The following is a 21,280-nucleotide window of genomic DNA, read 5'->3' as shown; positions in this document are numbered from 1 at the left end:
TGCAGGGCCTGGAGGCCCACCACACCCCACGGGGCACAGAGGGCACGGTGCCGAGCCCCCATCATCCATCTCTCTCTGCCCCAGAGGCTGCCCCTCCTGGTAGCAGCAAGAGCTGAGAGGAGCTGGGGACCCCCACCCTCTGCGAGGCTACAGCCTGTGGAGGACCCGCAGCCCCAGGACTAGCAGGCCGGCCGTTCCCTTGGGACAGCTCTGCTTCCCGCCCTTCAAGACTCATGCCTATGGCCATGGCCCAGCTGCCCCCACAGGCCCTCCCTGCCCTCTGCCCCTGCAGCAGAGCCATGCCCACACCCAGGGAAGGGGACAGACGGAGGCAGGACCACGGTGAGGTCACCACCTCCTGCATGACGCATTGGGTCAAGGTGGTGCACTGGCTGCTTTAAGGGCAAAAACAGTTACAGTCAAGTTATTATTCACCACTGTAGACGGGACAGGACAGAAGCAAGCGTATAATTACAGCGACTTGATTTGTGGATTGCTTAACAAAGGTCCACAGGGGCTGACCTCAGTCACGTGGGGGGGCGTTCAGAAGGCTCCGCAGCTAAGGGTGGGGACAGCAGCCCCCCGCCAGGGCCTGGGGTGGGACAGACCCGCCCCCATCCCCGGGGCCACCTGGTCACGCCGCACAGCCGCAGGTGAACTAGAGGGCCACCTGCACCAGCATGAGCGTCTTCAGTTCCTCTTTAAGTAAGTTCACGAGCTAAAATGCATTAACTGGTCACATCTGCTACGTGATTCCACACCTATCTTCTACCCTCACTGTAAAAGCTTCTTTCCAAATGCTAAAATATCATAAAAGCTTTAAAAATTGATGGGCTGACAGACTGGACTGTGCAAAAACTTAGTAAAAAATTACCAGAGGCCAGCAAAGGTGAGGGGCCTCTACCTACGAAGGCGTGTTCGGGGCACTAAGAACGGACGCCAGGCCAGCAAGCAGGCAGGGCAGCGCCCACGCCCGCAGGCAATGCCTCTCTGGTGGTGGTTTGCCTGCAATCTCTGAAAAATAGCTGTGGTACTAAATCCTGTTCATTTTAAACAGTCCTTCCTACTGTTAACTTTTTCAGAAAAAAGAAGGAAAACCCAGGAGGCTGGAAGGGGAGGGGACCAGCCTGCGCCTTCTGGCTGGGTCACTCCACGCCTGTGGGAGCCGGGGGTGCGTGGCCTTCACATTTCACGTCAACTATCACTTCTGGTCAGTGCACGTTACATATAAAATTCATGAAAACCTTCAGGGTCTGTCCACACGACCAGAGCCTCACAGCGATCTCCCAGCTGTCCGTGTCTGCCTGTGCGGCAGGTGGGTGGAGGCCGGGACACAGCCGCCCGGACTGTAGGTGGCCTCCAGGGGAGCTGCGTGGCCTGCCGTCGGGCGTGCGGCGGGGGCGGGGGCCAGAGGCCTGGGTGGCAGGGTGTGTGGGGAGGTCCCCAGTGCGCTGGCAGCCCTGCGCCGGCCGCCCTCACACGTCCACGGTGCACAGGGGCTCGCCGCCGGGCTGTGCGGACGCCACGATGGACATCTTGGGCTTCTTGCGCGTCTCCTCCTGGAAGGACACTGAGGTCAGGCGGGGCCACAGGGACTGCAGCCCAGGCGCAGTGGGGCCCTGGGGAGGGAGCGAGCCCAGCACACAGCACCACGCACTGGTGCTTCCGGGGCGTCAGTCGGGATGCACGCCCCAAGAGGAGGGTCAGGGTCGCAGCCCCCAGGGGCTCGGGGCCAACGCATACCCGCTCCTCCGCCAGCCGCCGCATCTCCTCCTGCAGCTTGCTCAGGATGTGCAGGTTGGGCTTGTTCTTGCGAGCGAACTGCTGCAGCTCGATCACGCTCTTGTCCGAGGTCTCCTGCGGAGCAGAGCCTGCTGGCAGCACCGGCCGGGGCCTCCCCTCCCACAACCCACCTGCCAAGCTGCTGGCTGCCCCTGCTTCAGCCGCCTCCAGCGCGGGGCGTGTGCCAGCCCCCACAGCCTGCCAGCCAGGCATGCACCATGCCCAGAGGCATCCGGCGAGGGTGGCCGGGACCCAACGTGGTCAGGGGGACGGCACGCGCCGGCCCAGGCTTGCCCAGCCCCGCGGCTGCCAGAGGGCCGACGCCACACTCCCCACACATCCATGGGGTGAGCGTGGTGTGAGGGTGCCTGCAGGCCGCGCCCCACCCGATGGCTCTGGGGCCTCCTGGCAGGGCCGGGCACACTTCTCCCCGGCTCCCGGACCAGCAGGACGCTCTCCACGCAGAGACAGGAAGGCAGCGGCTCAGCCACACACGGCCCAGCGCCTCAGGGCCCCCCACACCCCCCAGCCCAGAGCCAGGAGCTCTCTGGGAATGGCTGGGGTGCCCCCCACAGTCCTCACCCTCCATACCCACCACTCACTGGGGACTGTTTCTGAAGTCGGGGGAAAATAATCAAAAACCAGACGTCACTTTCCTGTACTTTCCCCTAAATGCACAAAAACTTAACAGCATTGTGAAATCTCAACATCTCGGCCGAAACAGAGAACAGACACGTGCGGGCTGTTGAGAGGCACATGGTGCTGGTGCCCGGGACAGCGCCCGCCCGGCCGCCGTGCCCCCCAACCCCGTTACCTGCTTGACCATCTTGCTGCTCTCGCGGCCATACATGCGCAGCAAGGACCCCCAGTTCTTGACATGCGGGTGCAGCAGTTGCAGGATCTTCTGAGACGCCAACTGCTTCCCAACGCGCTTGTTCTTGCCTAGGCGGAGACGCGGACAGTCAAGACACCCATGTCCACAGGGCACTGTGTCCAGACGGCACACTCCACACAGCCCTGCCCACCAGAGGCACAGGGGGGCAGGACGTCCCCCAGGCCGCAGCTGTCAAGGCCCCCTGCCTGCAGCTGCAGACACATAGATGATGCATCCCGCAGGGCAGGCTGGGGCCGGAGGGGAGTGCTGTGCGGCGGATGTTTCTAGACGGAGGGAGGAGAGGCCGGGGTGCAGAGCAGGCTGGAGGGGCACGGGGCCTCTGGCCTGGGTGGGTCTGTTCCCACCCTGCCCCCTGCTCAGCGCTGGGCCTCAGCAAGCACTGGTGTCCGTGGGGGACGGCCCAGTCTGCACAATCTCCCGCAGCCTGCTCGAGCATGACCTTCTCCCTTACCCGGTGCTGGGCTGTGTTTAGACAGTCCCACAGTCTCTATGTGAGGCTACCTCCAGCCCTGGGCGAGGCGAAGAGCAGCGGGCCCGGTCCCCTCCCACAGACCCAGCGCTGGGCAGGCCGTGCTGGCAGCCGGGGCCACGGCCCAGCCAGGTGAGCAGCTCAAGCCCGGGACACTAGCCACCACAGCGGCGTGCAGGCTGGCTGGGTCTCAGGGTGACGTGCAGAGCGGCAGGCATGCCCGGAGCTGCCGGCACAGGGCTGAGGCCCCAGCGGGCCTGGGCAGCGGACCCTGCGGCCACTGAAAGCAGGCCCACGTGTGTGGGGGGGGAGGGGCGGGGCTTACACCAGCCGCGCACTGTGTGCTTGCCGCACGCCATGACGTATTCGCTCTTCTGGTTTTTACCAGGAACCACTTCAAACTTGATGGAGGTATCTCCCATCCCGTGGTTTCTGGGGGATAAAGCAGACAGTAAGCAACATTGCCCCGAGACGGCACCCACCGTCCTCCCCAAACCGTGGCTCCCAGCCCAGAAGGGCTCTCCCAGGCGCCACCGGTCCCCTGGGGAGGCCCCCAGCAGGGACACCCCACCTTTTAAGGCACTCGTGGAGGATCTGGTAGGGGGAGAGCAGCCCGGCCTTGCTGGTCAGCTCGTAGACCCGCGAGTCCTCGATACTGATGTGGTTGAAATACTACAAAGAGAAGCAGCCGGTGAGTGCCAGCCATGCCCAGGGCCTGTCCAGCCGCCCCAGCCCTTGTCACGGCCTCTCAGTGACACTGCACCACACCTCGGGCCAGGTCGCCCAAGACACGCCTGCCTGCTGGCCGCGGAGCCCATCCTGAACCAGAGTCTGATGGGATGACTTGGCCAGAAAGCTAAAGACACACAACCTTTGGAAAAAACCTTGAAAACCATTGTAAGTGAATTTAGAATAGAGAAAGTGACCAGACACAAAAGAATAGAAACTCAGCCACGGTGACGAAGAGGAGGTGCCCAGCCGGTTCACAGAGAAGGAAACTGGCAACAGGGGCCTCGCCAGCCCGGAGCCAGCTGGGACCCTCAGGAGCACAGCTCCTCCATGGCAGTGCTGTGTTCACCTCGCAGGCTGGCCGTGACCCAGAACCAAACACTCTGTCGGAGCCTCTCGGGGAGGCCCCTTCCCCGACTGTCCAGCTCCTGGGGCCCCCAGCCCCACCATCTTCATACAGAACTCCAGGAACCTGCTCCTCCAGGAGCGAGGGGGCTTCCTCCCCCACAGCGTCAGGAGGGGGCCTTGATCCCAGCGAGTGGAAAAGCACCCTGTCTGAGTGTGCCTCCCTCCCAGCACCTCTGGGTGTTAGCCAGCCAGGGCACCCTGAGCCCCGCAGTCAGGGTGCTGCTCAGACCGCCGGCCACGAGGGAAGAACCCACCCCCGGGCACGGGGGGGCAGAGGATGGGGCTGCAGGTCCTACCCCCTGACTGCACAGTGGCGCCCCCAGCAACCAGCCCCCTGCCTTGGGCCACCTTGACGTGAACTCAGGCGGAGGGAAGGGGTTAGAATAAAGGGTTCCCTTCACTTAAATTGTTTTTACTTTCTGGCTGCACCTCCTGGCACGCAGGATCCCAATTCCCCTGCATCAGAAGTGTGGAGTCCCAGCCATAGGACCGCCAGGGAAATCCCAAATGTTCCCTTCACTTTTATCAGAAGGAGCTGTTTCAGGAACTGGGGACAAAAACCAAACGGCAATTTCTCTACTGCAGTAGCTCTTTGCAGGGACCAAGGACAGAGACCAAACGTCTATGTGTTTCTTTATTACATTATCACAAAGACATATGTGCCTAACAGCCCCAAATATAGGGAGCAAACCTGAGGGCAGTGAAGCGACAGCTCGGCAGTAGCTAGGGACTCGCCGCTCTCTCCAGGACAGACCCCCCAGGAGGGCGCACACCCCTGGACAAGCCTCGACAAGCGTTAAAGGGACCAGCTGGAATCACACAAGCTGTGGTTCTGAATCACAATGGAATTAAGATAGAAATCAGTAACTGGAGACCTCCCTGGTGCTCCAGTGGCTAAGACTCCATGCTCCTAATGCTGAGAAGCAGGGTTCGGTTCCTGGTCAGGGAACTAGATCCTACATGCTGCAACTAAGACTTGGGTCAGCCAAATAAAGAAATATGTTAAAAAAGAATAACTGAAGGAAACTGGGGAGATGCACAAATACATGAAAAGTAAACGGTCCTAAATGGTACAAAAAAAGATCTTCACGACCCAGATAACCACGATGGTGTGATCACTCACCTAGAGCCAGACATCCTGGAATGTGAAGTCAAGTGGGCCTTAGGAAGCATCACTACGAACAAAGCTAGTGGAGGTGATGGAATTCCAGTGGAGTTATTTCAAATCCTGAAAGATGATGCTGTGAAAGTGCTGCACTCAATATGCCAGCAAATTATCAGCAGTGGCCTCAGGACTGGAAAAGGTCAGTTTTTATTCCAATCCTAAAGAAACGCAACGCCAAAGAATGCTCAAACTACCGCACAATTGCACTCATCTCACACGCTAGTAAAGTAATGCTCAAAATTCTCCAAGCCAGGCTTCAGCAATATGTGAAACGTGAACTTCCAGATGTTCAAGCTGGTTTTAGAAAAGGCAGAGGAACCAGAGACCAAATTGGCAACATCCACTGGATCATCGAAAAAGCAAGAGAGTTCCAGAAAAACATCTATTTCTGCTTTATTGACTATGCCAAAGCCTTTGACTGTGTGGATCACAATAAACTGTGGAAAATTCTGCAAGAGATGGAAATACCAGACCACCTGACCTGCCTCTTGAGAAATCTGTACGCGGGTCAGGAAGCAACAGTTAGAACTGGACATGGAACAACAGACTGGTTCCAAATAGGAAAAGGAGTACGTCAAGGCTGTATATTGTCACCCTGCTTATTTAACTTATATGCAGAGTACATCATGAGAAACGCTGGGCTGGAAGAAGCACAAGCTGGAATCAAGATTGCCGGGAGAAATATCAATAACCTCAGATATGCAGATGACACCACCCTTATGGCAGAAAGTTGGCTTAAAGCTCAACATTCAGAAAACAAAGATCATGGCATCTGGTCCCATCACTTCATGGGAAATAGATGGGGAAACAGTGGAAACAGTGTCAGACTTTATTTTTGGGGGCTCCAAAATCACTGCAGATGGTAACTGCAGCCATGAAATTATAAGACGCTTACTCCTTGGAAGAAAAGTTATGACCAACCTAGATAGCATATTGAAAAGCAGAGACATTACTTTGCCAACAAAGGTCCATCTAGTCAAGGCTATGGTTTTTCCAGTGGTCATGTACTGATGTGAGAGTTGGACTGTGAAGAAAGCTGAGCGCCGAAGAATTGATGCTTTTGAACTGTGGTGTTGGAGAAGACTCTTGAGAGTCCCTTGGACTGCAAGGAGATCCAACCAGTCCATTCTGAAGGAGATCAGCCCTAAATATTCACTGGAAGGACTGATGCTGAAGCTGAAACTCCAATACTGTGGCCACCTCATGCGAAGAGTTGACTCATTGGAAAAGACCCTGATGCTGGGAGGGATTGGGGGCAGGAGGAGAAGGGGATGGCAGAGGATGAGACGGCTGGGTGGCATCACCGACTCGATGGACGTGAGTCTGAGTGAACTCGGGGAGTTGGTGATGGACAGGGAGGCCTGGCGTGCTGCAGTTCATGGGGTCGCAAAGAGTCGGACATGACTGAGTGACTGAACTGAACTAAAACGGTCCTAAAATAACCACTGGCTCAAAGAAAAAAATCACAAGAGAAGTCAGGAAAATATTGTGACACAGATAAGAAGAAAAACACAACATATATTAAAGCAAAATTATGGGATGCAAATTAGTACACAGAAGAAAATTGACAGCTATAAACTCCACATTTAAAAAGACCTCAAATCAATACCCTAAACCTTAAGAAACTAGAAAAAAGGACAAACCAAACACAAGCCTGGCAGAAAAAAAAAATAAATAAATAAGGCTGGAACTGAAACAGAGAATAAACGAGAACTGCCACACAAGCAGCAGCCGCTGTGAGAAGACCAGCGACGCACAGACACCGAGAGTGGCCGAAAGAAAACAAGACTCAAACTGCTGACACTCAGGGACGAACGCAAGGATGCCACCAGAGGGCACGGCGAACGCCAGGCCCCAGGAGGACCCGGCCAACCGGGAAAACTCCTGCACAGACCCAGAATCCCACAGCCGGCTCGAGCAGCAGCAGAAAACCTGAAAACGCATAACAAGTAAACACCTTGAAAACAAGGAAAAGTCCAGGCACAGACGGTTTCCCTGGTGAATTCTACCAAGTGTTAAAAAAAATTAACATCAATCCTTCACAAACTATTCCACACGATGAAAGAGAAAGGAACACTTTCCCACTCATGCTATGAGGCAAGTACTGCCCTGATACCAACACCAAAGACATCATAAGGAAAAAAAATACAGACCAGCACCCCTTAGAAACACAGCTTCAGAAATCCTTAACAAAACGGCAGCGAGCCAAGCCCGTCCACACACAAAGGTAGCTGTGCGGCACAACTGAGGGCACTCACCCCAGGAAGGCAAGGTCTGTTTCATGCTCAAAAGCTAAGGAGCACAACCCCACACCAGTGGAATCAAAGATAGAAACCATGTGATCACCTCACAGAAGCAGAAAATTCAAAACCCAACATCCACTGCAGACAGAAATGGTCAGCAAACCAGGAGTGGAAGGAAACGTCCTCATGCCGATAAAGCCCCGGCTCAGCAGCAGGAGCACGTGGGTCTGGCCCCACTAACTGCAGAGGTCAGAGGCCGCGGGCCCAGCACAGAAAGCAGCCAGCGCCGCAGGGCTGGCGGGCGGGACAAGCCTGGGCTCAGATGGCGGGCCGGGGCTTCCTTCCGGAGTGATGAACACAAGCTGAGCGCACAAAACCCACTGTGCTGTGTAGCGTAAAAGGGAAAAACTACGGTGTATCTAAGTTACACTTCAACAAAGGTGCTGTGGAAAAAGAGTGCAGGGCTTCCCTGGTGGTCTGCTGGTTGACAGCATGCTTCCACTGCGAGGGGCCGGCCTGGGTTCTGTCCCTGGCCAGGGAACTAGAGCCCACGTGACGCAACTAAGCCCGGCACAGAAGAAACAGAGACAGCTCGGTATTTAAAAAAAGGATGCATCCTTCAGTGTGAGAAGCCCTCGCTGCAAAAACCCACAGAAGCAATCCACCCAAAACAGCTCACAAACAGTTCTAAGTGGTTCTCAACACAAAGAACAGTCCAGCTTTTGCAGCCTCTGCCTCAAAGGCTCGTCCACCACACAGCTGTCGGTGCAGCATGACTTCATTGCAATATGGCAAATGCAGCCTCTCACACCCACAGCGAGATGGGGACGCAGACCCGACAGGGGACGGCCCCCGCCCACAGAGACAGGTGGTTTCCCCGTCCCGATGCGAACGGTGGGCCCATGCTCACCTCCAGCTCCTCGCTGTCTCTGGGCTTCTCCTCCGACGTCTGCTTGACGAAGTCGGGGATGAGGATCTCCAGCGTGGCGCGGGCTGCGGGGAGGAGCACCAGGTGAGGGGCCAAGCTCAGACAGGATGCAGGCCCCAGGGGTGGAGCAGCACTCGGGGAGTTCTGCGGGCCGAGCGTGGGTGCCCTGGGCACAGCACCGGGCACAGGAGCGCGCCTGCAGGAGCCGGCCTCGCCAGGGTGGGCTGGGGATGCTGAGCACCTCACAGCTTTCTGCCCTGAGAGCCCACAAACAGCCCACTGATGGGTGGAGCCGGAAGACCCTCTGGAGCCTCTCTAAAGTGGAGGGGCCTCCTGGGCAGTGGGGGAGAGACCACGTGACCCCGGCGCAGCCTGGCACAGTGCCTCCCCAGGAGAGGGGCTAGACAGCTCCCAGAAGCACGCTGCTGCGCTGGCAGGGGTACAGCCAGGCAGCAGGCTTGACAGGAGGAGCCCCCAGGGCCTGCCCAGCTGTGCTCCAGACTGGCAGCCCCAAGTTTCACCGGAAGCACTCGGGAGCGGTCCTCACGAATGTCAGGACCCCCAAGGAGCATGCCTGCCGTGCGGGGTCTACACAGACGGCACCCAGGCTCAGGCAGCACAGAGCGCTGTGTGTGTGGTGGTGGGGGAGGGCGGGGTGTGGAGGGCCGGGGCAGGAGGCGTGGGCACCCCGCCCCCCCGAGCGGACGAAGGTCTTCTATGTTCGCTTCTCACATTCTGCCTTCTTGGTGAATCCTTCCCAGTGAGTGTATAACTTAAAAAGATCCAAGTGGATCACTCCATAGATACCAGACTCGCCCGCCCCACCTCCAGCCAGGATGGTTCACATGGTCCCTCTGACACCAGCAGGCAGGTTACCAGCTTTGTTCTTGGCCAGTTTTTTGCTGCTCGCCGTTCCAGATCCATAGGTCACACCGTCAATGGTCACCGAGGCACCAAAAGGCTCACTTGGGTTCTCTTAAATTAAAATGACCACTTTAAAACACACATGGCCAGGATGTTCACAGCACACCAGCACACACACACTCTGCTCACCGCAGAGTGTGGGGCAGGGCTGCTGCAGGAAGGCAGGGCGGGGGTCCCCGGGGCACTGGGCAGCCACACAGGGAGACAGGCCAGAGGCAGAGCCGCCAGCGACAGAGACCAAGGTCTGAGAAAGATGGACGGGCGTGGGGTGCACACAGAACGCGAGGGGCAGGAACCCAGACTTGGTAAGCCCGAGAAAAAGGGAGACCACGGTGGACCTGAGCTTCCAGCCTTCACTCAGGAGTGCTGAGGGCAGCACCGAGGGAGCCGGCAGCCCTGCGGCTCCTCCAGCCCGAGGCCTGGGGGGGGCTGTGGGAAGGAGGGGACAGCAGGCAAGGATGACCCCCTCCATTTCCTGTCTCATCCCAGCAGGCGGGGCTGCCCCTGACTGATGCCCAAGGCCGAGACGGAAGGCGGGACGGGGAGGCTGGGATAGGGGCACTCACCGCACTCAAAGAAGCTATACACGGGGCGGACCTTGAGCACACGCTGCATGTACTCGTGCAGGATGCACACCTCAGACTTCCCGTTGGGGTTGATGACAAACTCTGTGACGTGACGACAGGGGTCATCTCAGAACAGCCTGAAACCCCGCCTGCGGGAGGGACCCCTGGGCCGCAGGGCGGACGAGGCCAGGCTCACCTTTCTTCGTGGGCGCGTCCTGCACAGACAGCGTGATGAGCTTCTGGTTGGCGGGCAGGATGGGCCTCTCGGACTCGGCCTGTTTTCGCTTCATTTCTCGGTTGAACTGCCGACGCTCAGCCCACGTCCTGAACTTCTTCACGGTCACTTGCTCAAAGTCAAAGCGCTTCTCCAGGTAATTCCGGAACTCCTCAAGGTCTGCACGGATCGACCAGACACCCGAGTGACTGACTCCCAGCCAAAGTCACCCCCTCGGTGGCAGGACGGGTCCAGCCACACAACACCCCTCCCGCTTCCCCTCAAGGATGAGGAGCCAAGCAATCAAGCTCCTTCGCTCTGCCAGGTCCCCCAGGGAGAAACTTCCAGGCTATCCTTTTAGTTTATTTAGAACAGAAAAACAAAAATAAACAAAGAAAAAGGAACGCTTAAAAAAAACACCACTATTAGCCTCCAGGACCTTCTACCCATCCAGAACCAGGTGCCAATGGCTCACAGCAGAGGCGTCAAGCCCAGCACGGCCTCCTGCCCCCGCCTCTCCCCCAGGACCCCAGGCCTCCCGTCAGCAGCCCCCCGCGGCCTGGACGCCACGCACATGCTTGCACACTTAGGAACGGAGCGAAACCACAGAGCTCCCCACACAGCAGTGTAGACCAGTGGGCACATGCTGAGGATGGTGCCACGGGGAGACCATCAGGCAGATGGGAGCCCCTCCAGCTGTGTCTCGAGAATACCCTCGTGCCCGTGGAGCACCAGCGTGCCCCCCGGAGGCTTCCCCACCAGCCCCAGATGCAGCCCCTCCTTGGGAGCAGCCCCCAGCCCCTCACGGGCAGGAGCACAGACAGCTGGGATCAAACACGCACCACCCTCTAACAGGGACTGGACAGGGGCTAAGAGAGCTGCCCCTACAGAAGAGACGCGGGCCAGGGAGGGGTGACCCAGGACTGAGGGCACCCGCGGGGCTGAGACAGTGGCTGCGCCCACCCCAGCAGTGGGACCCAGGACCAACACGCACACACCCTGCGCCAAGAGGCCCGACGGTCGTGACCAAAGGCTGTCTGGGCAGCGGCCCCGGTCGGCGGGCGGGTCTCCTGAGCGCGGGGGCGGGCTCCTTCTTGGGGACCAAGTTCGCCCCGAAGCTTACCGACCGACTCGTCCTTGCACACCTCCACCTTGGCCTTCACCTGCCCCAGGGCCCCGGGTGCCGCCTCAGCCCCCAGCGGGTCCTTCTCGTCCGGGGGCCCCGCGTCGGTGCCCAGCGGGTCGGGCTCGTCCGGGGGCAGCTCCCGCTCCTCACTGTCCTTCATCTTCCGGTAGTGCAGGCAGGGGATGCTGGTCAGGGGAGGGCCGTGTTTCTGCGGGCGGGGAGACCGCACAGCTCACCAGGCCGGACGTGCGGGCCTCTGATGCCCCCACCGGCCTGCCTGGCGACCACCCTCCTCCTGCAGCTCGCAAGACCACGTGCAGGACGGACACGGCCCCTACCCGGATGCTCCCCGTGCCCAGGAAGTAGGGCCTGGACCAGGTGACCACCCGCGACTCCCGGTGCAGGTACACGGGCACTCCGGAATTGTGGAACGTCATGATCCAGCCATCGGGCAGCGGCTCCGTCGGCGGGCGGCCACGGCCTACGCGGAGCAAGAACAGCTGTGGTCACAGGCGCATGGGCGCCGTCAGGACAGTCAGTCAGCCCCCCGGGTGGAAACAGCAGCATGCTGGAGCCAGCCTTACAGAAAAGCTCTGAGCAGGGTGGGGTGGCCCACCCCCACCAGGAGAGCCCAGCCCCGCCTGCAAGCCTGCTCCTCTGCGTGCTGGGCCCGAGCCTCTGGGGGACCCACGGGCACCAGACCCTCCTCACCTGCTCTAGTCCCCGGACACACCGCAGAGCCCTGAGCAGCGCTCCGCAAGACACGGGGCCTCGCTGCAGCTCTGCCGCCCTGACACTGCCTCTCTGCCCGCCTCCCGCGGGTACAGCCACAGGGGCTGGGTAGGCTGCGCTAGGAACCACAGACTGTGGGTCACTGCTCCCTGTGACCAGGTGGCAAGCCTGCACTGTCCCGAGCTGCCAAGGACAGGCCTGCTGCTGGGAGATGCCTTAAGGACAGCTTGCTCTTCTTACTAATATCGGGAGCCAAGTGAAAAGCTCAGAAACAAAAGTGAAACGCCACGTGGAATCTAAAAAACACACGGATGAGATGAAAACCACCCCACCGACTCTTGTGGAAACGGAACGACTCCCTCGTGCCAGGTCTGACACCCGCACGCGGCTGACGCCAGGCGAACACCAGCATCAGGACAGCCCTGGGAGGGCAGGCAAGGCTGGGCACGCACAGGCCCCCTCAGGCACCCCTGCCCCGAGGGCTGGGCCAGGAGCTGCCTGCAACCAGCCCCGGGTACCCGAGGAGAAGGAGGCGTGTTCGTGACCGTGAGCAGACCAGAGCCCACGCGGCAGACACACGCCCTGCCCTGCCGACGGGAAACGGCGCACCGGCCACGCCTCAGTTCCTCCTGTCATGCCAGCCACCTGCACGGTGCTCAGCAGAAGGCATCGCCTGTGTGCCCGAGTCTCTCCAGCCCCTTCCCACCACCCACCCGACACCAAGAGGCACCCCCAGGCCAAGACAGAAACAGGGAGCCCGAGACGTCCCCGTGTCAGCAGGTGGCCGCACAGGGCAGCTCTGGGCACCCCAACCGCTCTTTCCAGTGTACCCGTGACCCCTCCACCTCTGCCCACACACGGCCATGGGTCGTGCTTTCAGAGCAGACTATGGAATGAGTCCTGCCTGCTTCCAGTGGCTTCCCCAGCACTCGGCACAGAACCCAGAACTCAGACGGGGGCCATGAGCAGCCCCTACGCTCAGCACCGCCTCCATCCGCGGCCTCCACACCCCAGAGCCCCCTCCCCCACGCCCCGGCAGTGCTGTGTCCTCACGCTCCAAGCTGCTGGCACCAACGGGACCCTCCTGCCCACAGTCGCACACAGCCGCCCAGGCCGCCTCCCGGCAGCCTGAGGGCTCTCCCGGAGTACATGCGCCCGAGAGCCTTGCTACTTCCCGGCCCTACTCACTTTTGAGAACCGTTTTAATCTTGGTCATCATTGGCTGCACGCTTGTCTCCCCATCCGACGGGTGGTCGCTGTCTCCTCCGTATTTCTCCTCCATTCGCCTCTTTTTGGGAGCGCAGAGGCCCTCTTCCAGAAGGGCATCAACATCGTTGTCAAAATCATCCTGCAAAACACGCTGTTCAGAAACCGCGGCCCCTGGCACCCGCACTCCTGCCCGCGGCAGGCGTCAGCGACAGCACAGAGAGGAGGTGGTCTCAGGGGCCTAGGTGCGCCTCTGTGGTGCGCGAGCATCTGAAAAACAAACAGGGTGAAACAGCAGCCGAGGCACACGCTCGTGACCAGCAGGTCCTTCCAAGTCGGCGGAGACAAGGGTGCAAGGCAGACCTGCCAGCCAAACTATCTGTTAGCAGAGCTGGGACCCCTGGACTCCTGACGGCTCTCTCTTTCCGCATGGACCTTTCCACCTCCTGTGGGTTTTTTCCTCTGCAACATTGCAACATGGGCTTCCCACAGATGCTGCAACTCCCAAACACCTCTCTTTGGGTTTTGCTAACAGTGCTCCAAAGGAGGGGACGCCGACATACCTCGTAGGAGAAATTCAAGGCCTCTTCGTCCACTCTGTCTCTCTGCACGATCGCTTTAGCCGTGAACCCGCCTGCGCCTTCTTCATCTAGCTCCAAATTGTCAGTAAAATCTTCTAACTCATCGAGCACTGCATACTCCACTCTCTTTTCCTGATCCAGCTCATGTTCCTCATCCCTCTTACCCGCACTCTCACCCCCTGCGCCTACCCCGTTCCCCACGCTCCCGCCAAAGGGACCAGCATGCACGTCCCCACTGACAGGGCTGAGGGCCAGGCCACACTCTGCCCGCACGTCGCGCTCCGCTCCCGTGTACAGCACCTTCCTGTCCTCACTCCTGCAGCTCTCCGTAAAGCTCACGCTAATCTTTACATCCTTAAGCAACTTAAGGTCAGGGGAGAACTTCCGGACCGCAGGTGCATGCCGCGCTGTGCGCGGGCTGTGGCCACTACAGTTCGGGTCTACGAGGAGGCGGGCCTTAGAGGAGGATCCTTTGGAGAGAAGAGAAGCTCCGTAGAAGTTGAGCGGGTCCTCGGCAGGGGGTTCGGCCTGTCCATCACCACCAGAGCCAACGTCCATTACCTCTGCATCACTGGACGTTTGCAGGGGAGGTGGTGGAGACTGTCCACGGGGCAGCGCACGGAGGGGGCGAGCTCGGTCCTCCATCGCCACTCCTCCTGCGGGCTCGCGCGGGAGAGGAGAGGGGCTCCCACATGTCTCCATAGTACAGTGGTTAGGACTACTTTAAAAGACCAGAGTTTTTAAAACCCTGACATAACTCTAGACAGCTAACATGCACAAGTCCGTCGAGACCCGGGTGCGTCCTGCCCGCGCTGTGCACGCTGGCGGCTTAGTCAAGCTGGCCACATTGCTCTTTTCATTAATGTAGACAGCTTTTAGAACCACTGCCTCAATTATTGGAAATCACAATGCACTCAGCTTAAATGACTGACGACTACGCGAGTCTGTCCTCGAGCCGAAGGGGCACCCGTCTTCCTCCACCTGCAAAGAGACGTAAAGGCGCCGTCACACAGCGACCGAGGCCTCCGCTTCCCGGCACTGAGAGTCCAGTGACACCGCCTGAGAAGGGCGCCTTCCATGCTTCAGAACAGGCAAACTCGACTCCCTTCTTCAGAACCTAGATTATAACTTAAACCCTAAGTCAAGTATTTTACTAATTGTCCGCTGTATTTCCAGCTTCAGAAACACAAAAACCGTATTATACTTAGGTTCAAAAAGGATTAAAAAAACCAAAACTCCTCTACTACACTGCACCGCGGCACTCCCCTGGCTCGGCTCACGTGGCCGACCTTCCACAGCACACGGGGGTGTGTGGCTTCCATCCAGCACCAGTGATGTGGGTCCACTCACCTGCTCGGGCCGGTCAGTCAGAGGGCAAGCGGGCGGCCCTCCGCTCAGCTCTGCGGCACTACGGCCTCAGAGGCATGGCCGGGGCTCCGCCACCCGGGACCCCAGGGCACGGGGGCAGGGGCAGTGATGCGGCGGGCTGGGCATGGCTCTGCTCCCAGGAGGAGGAGCGCTGGGAGCCACGGGGACGGAGCCCGGCCGGGCGGGCAGGGAGAGGCTGCGGGGGCCGGCTGAGCCCAGGCACGGGGGTCCTGGCAGCCTCTTGGAGCCTGGCTCCATGCTGGGGCAGCAGGCAGGCCCAGGGTGAAGGTACCCTCAGGCCACAGTTCAGTCCCTACACAGAAGGGAGGCCCACACCCGCGAGAAGAGCGGACACAGAACTGACCACACTGCCGAAAGGGTGGAGGCGGAGAGCGGGACGAGGCAGCCCCAAAGACCCACAGGGCCTCTCCCCAGGGGACACTCATGCCGAGCGGGTGGAGGCGGAGAGCAGGACGAGGCAGCCCCAAGGACCCACAGGGCCTCTCCCCAGGGGACACGCAAGCAGGGCCCGCAGAGAAGGGTGCTCGGAGCCTCTGGGCAGAACCGGCCAACGGGGCCGAGGCCACCAGGACGAATCAGCCAGGCGGTCACCCACTCCACAGGAGAGGCCACCCAGAGAGCGAGGGCAGACCAAGAAAAGGGCTGGGGACGCAACCCTGGGGAGTTCGCGCCAGAGGGAAGACACCAGGCTGAGAAGGCAGGGCGGGGCGTCCAAACAAGGGGCCGCGGCAGGGAGGTCCCAGCAGAGCAGAACACGTGCAGACACGCACGCAGGCGCACACACACACGCACGTGCACACACGCACCCCCACACCGTGCAGACACGCGCACGAACATGCCATGCACATGGATGCAGACACACATGCGTGCGCACACCACTCGGGGCGGCTTGCGGGTTGCAGACAGACAGGAAACAGCAGACACCACACGTTTTAAGAGGTTACGGTGGAGGGACAGGACATCAAAGACAGAGACTTGTTTAGGTGTAACCAATTCATCCAACAACTATTCACTGACCACCTACTCTGATGGGGGCAGCAGCATCAACAAGAGGGCAGCAACCACTGACCTGTCTTCTACTTCCCGGGTCCCAAGGTGTCCTCATGTTTCTGAACACAATACCTCCCCCGCAGGCACGTCTGCCAAAAGCGCTAAGGACCAAGGAAACAGGGCACGCAGGTGGTGACGGACACGGGGCCGGGAGGCCACGGAGGCGGCGCCGGACGCACGAGGACCGCCGAGCAGGGCACGGCCAGTCTCCTGGCACCAAGAAAGCTCATTTCAGACAGGCAGGCCAGCACGCCCAGCACTACAGAACACTGACACGACCAGGACCAAAGCCCTGGGCACCAGGCAGGTCTGCCAAGACCCCAGCAAGAGCCCACCCGTGATTCTGGGGGCCAAAAAGGCTAAAAGGAAAAGACGTGAAGAGGACGGGGACACCTCCGGCCATGTTCAGAGGCTGAGAAGCTCAGTGTAGAAGCACAGAACTAAGATGATAACGATGAAACCTGATGAAGGGAGGCCTTGAAGAGGTGCCCAGAGTGCAGGCTGGGAGCTGCGGCAAGTGGTCCTTGGAGTTTGGGGAGCCGTCGGGCCCCGGGGCAGCAGTGCGCTGAGGGCTCCGCTGCAGGCTGTCCCGAGCACGCTCCTGACCTTCCCTGTTCGCTATCTGCACCCGTCAACGCCTTCCATGCGGCGCACACAAAACACTGCAGATGCTGAGGACGGGAGACAGACGAAACCCCCGGCCCCAGAGCTTACACATTAGCAGAGAGACGGACAAGTAACAACTAAGAAAAACTGAGACGCGTTCAAGAGAAAGCAAAGCAAGGAGCTGAGGAAAGGTGGGCAGCGAAGGGCTCACAGCCAACACCCCCTGAAGGCAGAGGAGGGGATATTCCAGGCAACATCGAGAAGAACAAAGGCCCCGGGGTGGGAGCACGGGGTGGCGGATAACAGCAGTGTGCCCGGGGGAAGAGGCCAGGGCAGTGAGGGTAAGGAGACCAGGACTCCGGCTCTTATCTCGAGAGACAGGCCCCTGGACAGGAGGGTCCAAGTGGTGAGGTCACATGATCCAAGGTCAGCAGTCACGACCAGCCCCCGGGCAGGCCCTGCTCTAAGCACGTTGCACACTATCACTCACCAGTTCTCACACAGCACCGTGAGAAAAAGGTTAAGGACAGAGAGGTTAAGCAACTTGCTCAAGGTCATACAGCGAGAAGGTGGTGGAGTGCTTTACCACCCAGGTAAGGTAGCTCCAGTCTGTACTGCCTTGGATTACACTTACGGTTGAAAAGAACAGCTCTGTGTCCTGAAAATCCCTAAGTGGGTAGATAATAGGAGGCACAAGGGTGAGAGCAAAGAAACGAATAAAGAGGCTCACCAGGCAGCCTGGACCAGCACGTCAAGCTGGACGTGGTGAGAAACCGCCCTGAGGAGTGCATGGAGACCGAGGAGACTCCACACTCAGGGACAGAGGTGGTGAAGGCAGCGTGGGGAGTGTTCGGGTGGGTGAAGATCATAGCCTAGGTTTAGACACGGCTACTTGGCACCAAAGTAACACGTGGAGGTGTGGAAGAGGCAGCCAGAAGCATGCAGCTGTCAGAAGGGAGGCCGGGGCTGGAGACGGACATGCAGGTCTCAGGAGAGACAGCGTTAAAATCAGGGACTGGACGAGATCGCCAAGGAAGGGAGCGCAGATCCTACGAGAAGCCAAGACTCACTTCCCTACCCTGAGATCACAGTCAGATTATAAAAGCCCGGAGACATGCCCCACATGGTGGCCGGGGCCACAACGGGCTCAGAGGCGGGCCCTCCCGCCATCGCTACTGCTCCAGCTGACGGCACACACGGATGCAAACCCGGGCGTCAAGTGGACGGTGAGCCAGCAGCAGGCTTGCAGCAGGCACCCCCGGGCCCGGCACAGTGCAAAACCAAGACACTCCGACAGCGCCCTTCACTTGGGTCCACTTGCTGGGCGGGCGTGGAGGCGCTGTCTCGAAAGGTCCAGTGCTGTAGCTGCCGCCTTTCGTCAAGCCTCTCGCTGCAGCCTCCCGCCCAACCCAGCGGCAGAATGACCTCACCCCGTCCTTTTCTCATCTTCCCTCCGCCTCGCATCCCACACTCACTGGCGCCACTGCTGACTGGCCGTTCCCCCCCTTCTGGTGGGTGACCACCTGCGGCAGGGTTTCTGGCCCGCTCTACCCGCCGCCCAGGACTGGAGTCCAGTCTGCGGCCAGGACACAGGACACCCGCCTAGCATTTGGGGCCTAGCAGTCCCCTGCCCTAGCCCGGACGGCTGGGCGCCGGGTAACCGAGGCACATGCGAGCATGCAAACAAGTCAAGTTCCTACCCTGAGCAACCCAGGTCCATCGGAGGACACCTGGCGGGGACCACTGTCAACAGGTGGTCACCTTCCACTTGTTTCTACCCCAGGGTCATTGTTACGACAAAACCACATCCCGATCGTCTACGTGACCCTGGGTCCGTGAGCGTGTGGTGGAAAAGACGGAAGGCTCCTCACGTTTCCCAGGCTCTCGTGCCCGGCAGGGTCCCGGGCCGGCACCGCCGCGGTAGGGACCTTGCCCGCCCGAAAGCCCCTTATGGCTTCGGGCCCACCGGACGAGGGGTCTCCTCACACCCCGGGGCCGGCCCGCGCGGAAAGCGAGCGGCGCGGCGGCCCCCGGCCCCGGCCCAGACCCCAGCGGGCCCCGCGCCCGCGCCCTCGGCGCCTCACAAAGGCGGACGGGGATTCCGCGTGGCCGGGCCCGCCCGCGCCCGCCCGCCGCCCGCCGGCCCCGCGGCCTCGGCCCGGGAGCGGAAGGGCGCGCCTCACGCAGGCCACAGCGCCGCCCACCCGCCCGGCCGCGGGGCGCCCCTCGCGCCCCGCACCTACCTCCGGCGCCCGCGGCCCGCCTGCAGCGCAGAGCCTCGCGGCCCGGCCGCCGCCGCCGCCGCCGCCCTCCAGAGGGGCCGCGCGGGCGCTCTTCGCTCGGCGGGACCCGCCTGCCGCGCGCGGCGAGCGGAGGGCGGGCCTTGGCGCGCGCAGCCAATCCGGCGCGCGGCCTGCCCGCATTGGGGGAGCCGCCGGGCGGGCTGCGGAGACCGCCAATCGGCGGCGCGCGGCGCTCGCGGCCGCGGAGCGCGACCCAATGAACGGCGCGGCTGCGCGGGCGCGACCGGGCGCTGAGGCCTCCGCCGCGCTAACGGTCGCCGCCGGGGCGGGTCTCGGCGCGCGGAGGGCGCCGGGAACGGGGGGAGCGCGGGGGACGCCGGGAACGGGGGGAGCGCGGGGGACGCCGGGAGCGAGGGCGCGCGGGGGACGCCGGGAGCGGGGTGCGGGAGCTCAGGACGCGCCTTGGGTCTGAGCGAGACCGCAGGCACGCCGACCTCCACGCTCTCCGTGTGAAAGCGGTGAGCGTAAAGATAAGGGGGCCAAAGTCAGGAGGGCGCCGCTGTCCGGCCCTTCTCGGCTTGCTGGTCCTGCGCGAGGAGCCAGGACTGCCCCTGCCGAGGCGGGAGCTCCCCCGGCACGGAGACGGCTGCAAACCAGAGCCGGCGGTGCGGACCGAGGGCCGAGAGCGAGGGCCGGGCGGGGCCCGTCAGTTTGACGGCGTTACAGAGCACCCCCCCCCCGCGCCACCCCCCAACACTCCCTGGCTGCAAGGCCAAGGCGGTGACTTTGCAGGAGACAATTGGGAAGACCGCTCCGCCAGGCGCCCCAGCAAAGGTGCGCACGTCCACCATCAGAGCGGATAAAGACGTGTCGGTTTGTGTCTTCAAGATGCCTCGATTAAAAAAAAAAAAAAAAAAGGAGGGAAAAACGCCAGTAAAGGGACATACGGAGGGCCTCCCGAGAAAGACATACTAAAGCCGGAAGGGCAAAACCCATGTGTAATCACAAAGAGCCGGCAAACTCACAGGAGGGTCCTTCTACCCCCAAAATGGCCAGTACTTTTCAAAAAATGGCAAGATCACTCAAGTCAGAGAGACTGGGGAGCCCTTAGAGCTGGAGGAGCAACAACTAAGTGTGATGAGGGGTCAGGCAAGGATTATTAGTGGGACAAAGCTCAGCAGATTAGGTAACAATATTGTATCAATGCTAATTTCATGGTTGTAAATGTTTACTGTGGTTAGGTAAGGTGTTGAGATTGGATCTCTGGGAAGGATACTGGATTCTTTGTTCCATTTTTCAAGTTTGTAGCAAGTTGAAATCATTTCCTAAAAAGAGCCAGGGGAGGGGTGCTGCAGGTCACTAAGCTGGAGGCCCACCTAGGTCTTCCCTCCCTGCCTGCCCTCTCCTTGCCAGGCTGTGCCACAGGGTTGGCACCAGGCACCCCACAGCGGGCACCGAGCCCTGTGAGGGTCTGGCTCTCGGACTCAGCCAGCTGCTGGCCTTGCCCAGTGCACTTAGAGCCCATGGGAACCCCCCAGCCCACCACCCTCCATCTAGCCGCCTCACCACACTTCATTGCCTCCTGAGGTAGGGACCCCACCTACCCCAGTCAAACCTGAGACCTCAGCCCTGCACACTACAGCCAACTTCCCACTTGGCCTGGCACCAAGCAGGTGACAGACAAGGATCTTACCACGGGACCACCCCGCTGTTCTCAGCTGGCTCCAGCATCGGAGTCACAAAGATCAATGCCTGGAAGCTGGAACTCCAGCACAAGCTGGGGGAGAAAACCTTTTCCCTTGGGGCTTCTGAGTTTCCACCTCAGCCTGGCTCACTTGAGGGGGTCTCTGCCAGCACAGGAGATCAAAAGACTCCGTGGGGGGCGGGGGGGGGGGGTCGTCTCTGCAGACAGGAGCCAGGAGCCCAGGCCCAACAGACTGACAAGACCTGAGGATCCCTGCATCCCTCGCTGATGGTGTGCTCACAGGAGTCAGGCGCCCAGGCCCGACAGGACTAGACCTGAG

At 60.4% G+C, this 21,280-nt stretch overlaps 1 protein-coding gene across 2 annotated transcripts; it reads right to left on the bottom strand.

Moving 5' to 3' along the window:
* Positions 1-442: 442 nt before the first annotated feature.
* DGCR8 (DGCR8 microprocessor complex subunit) lies at positions 443-19,377 on the bottom strand. Of its 2 annotated transcripts, XM_086349324.1 has the most exons (15): positions 19,257-19,377; positions 16,427-16,617; positions 13,951-14,949; positions 13,370-13,529; positions 11,788-11,930; positions 11,447-11,657; positions 10,306-10,503; positions 10,110-10,211; positions 9,496-9,594; positions 8,602-8,684; positions 3,718-3,818; positions 3,472-3,578; positions 2,597-2,724; positions 1,744-1,857; positions 443-1,559 (listed from the first exon to the last, which is right to left on the bottom strand). In XM_086349324.1, the coding sequence occupies exons 3-15, from the start codon at positions 14,668-14,670 to the stop codon at positions 1,476-1,478; spliced, it is 2,250 nt and encodes a 749-aa protein (XP_086205450.1). In that variant the 5' UTR covers positions 14,671-14,949; positions 16,427-16,617; positions 19,257-19,377; the 3' UTR covers positions 443-1,475. The 2 variants fall into 2 exon arrangements, with proteins under 2 accessions (XP_086205450.1, XP_086205449.1); XM_086349323.1 differs by lacking the exon at positions 16,427-16,617.
* Between the last annotated feature and the right edge of the window lie 1,903 nt (positions 19,378-21,280).

The sequence above is a fragment of the Bos grunniens genome, chromosome 17, assembly GCF_055505025.1.
Source record: "Bos grunniens cultivar Pamir isolate PY7600 chromosome 17, Bosgru_T2T1.0, whole genome shotgun sequence".
NCBI lineage: Eukaryota > Metazoa > Chordata > Mammalia > Artiodactyla > Bovidae > Bos > Bos grunniens.
The sequence above is the reverse complement of the archived record's forward strand: the minus strand, read 5'-3'. Positions and strand labels throughout refer to the sequence as shown.

Excerpts from the sequence above, each read along its gene's own strand:
- DGCR8 (XM_086349324.1), bottom strand. The coding sequence starts at position 14,670 with ATGGAGACATGTGGGAGCCCCTCTCCTCTCCCGCGCGAGCCCGCAGGA. Across the intron at positions 11,931-13,369 it reads GATTAAAACGGTTCTCAAAA|GCCGTGGCCGCCCGCCGACG; the intron begins GTGAGTAGGGCC and ends TGCTCCGCGTAG. Across the intron at positions 3,819-8,601 it reads GAGACAGCGAGGAGCTGGAG|TATTTCAACCACATCAGTAT; the intron begins GTGAGCATGGGC and ends TTCTCTTTGTAG.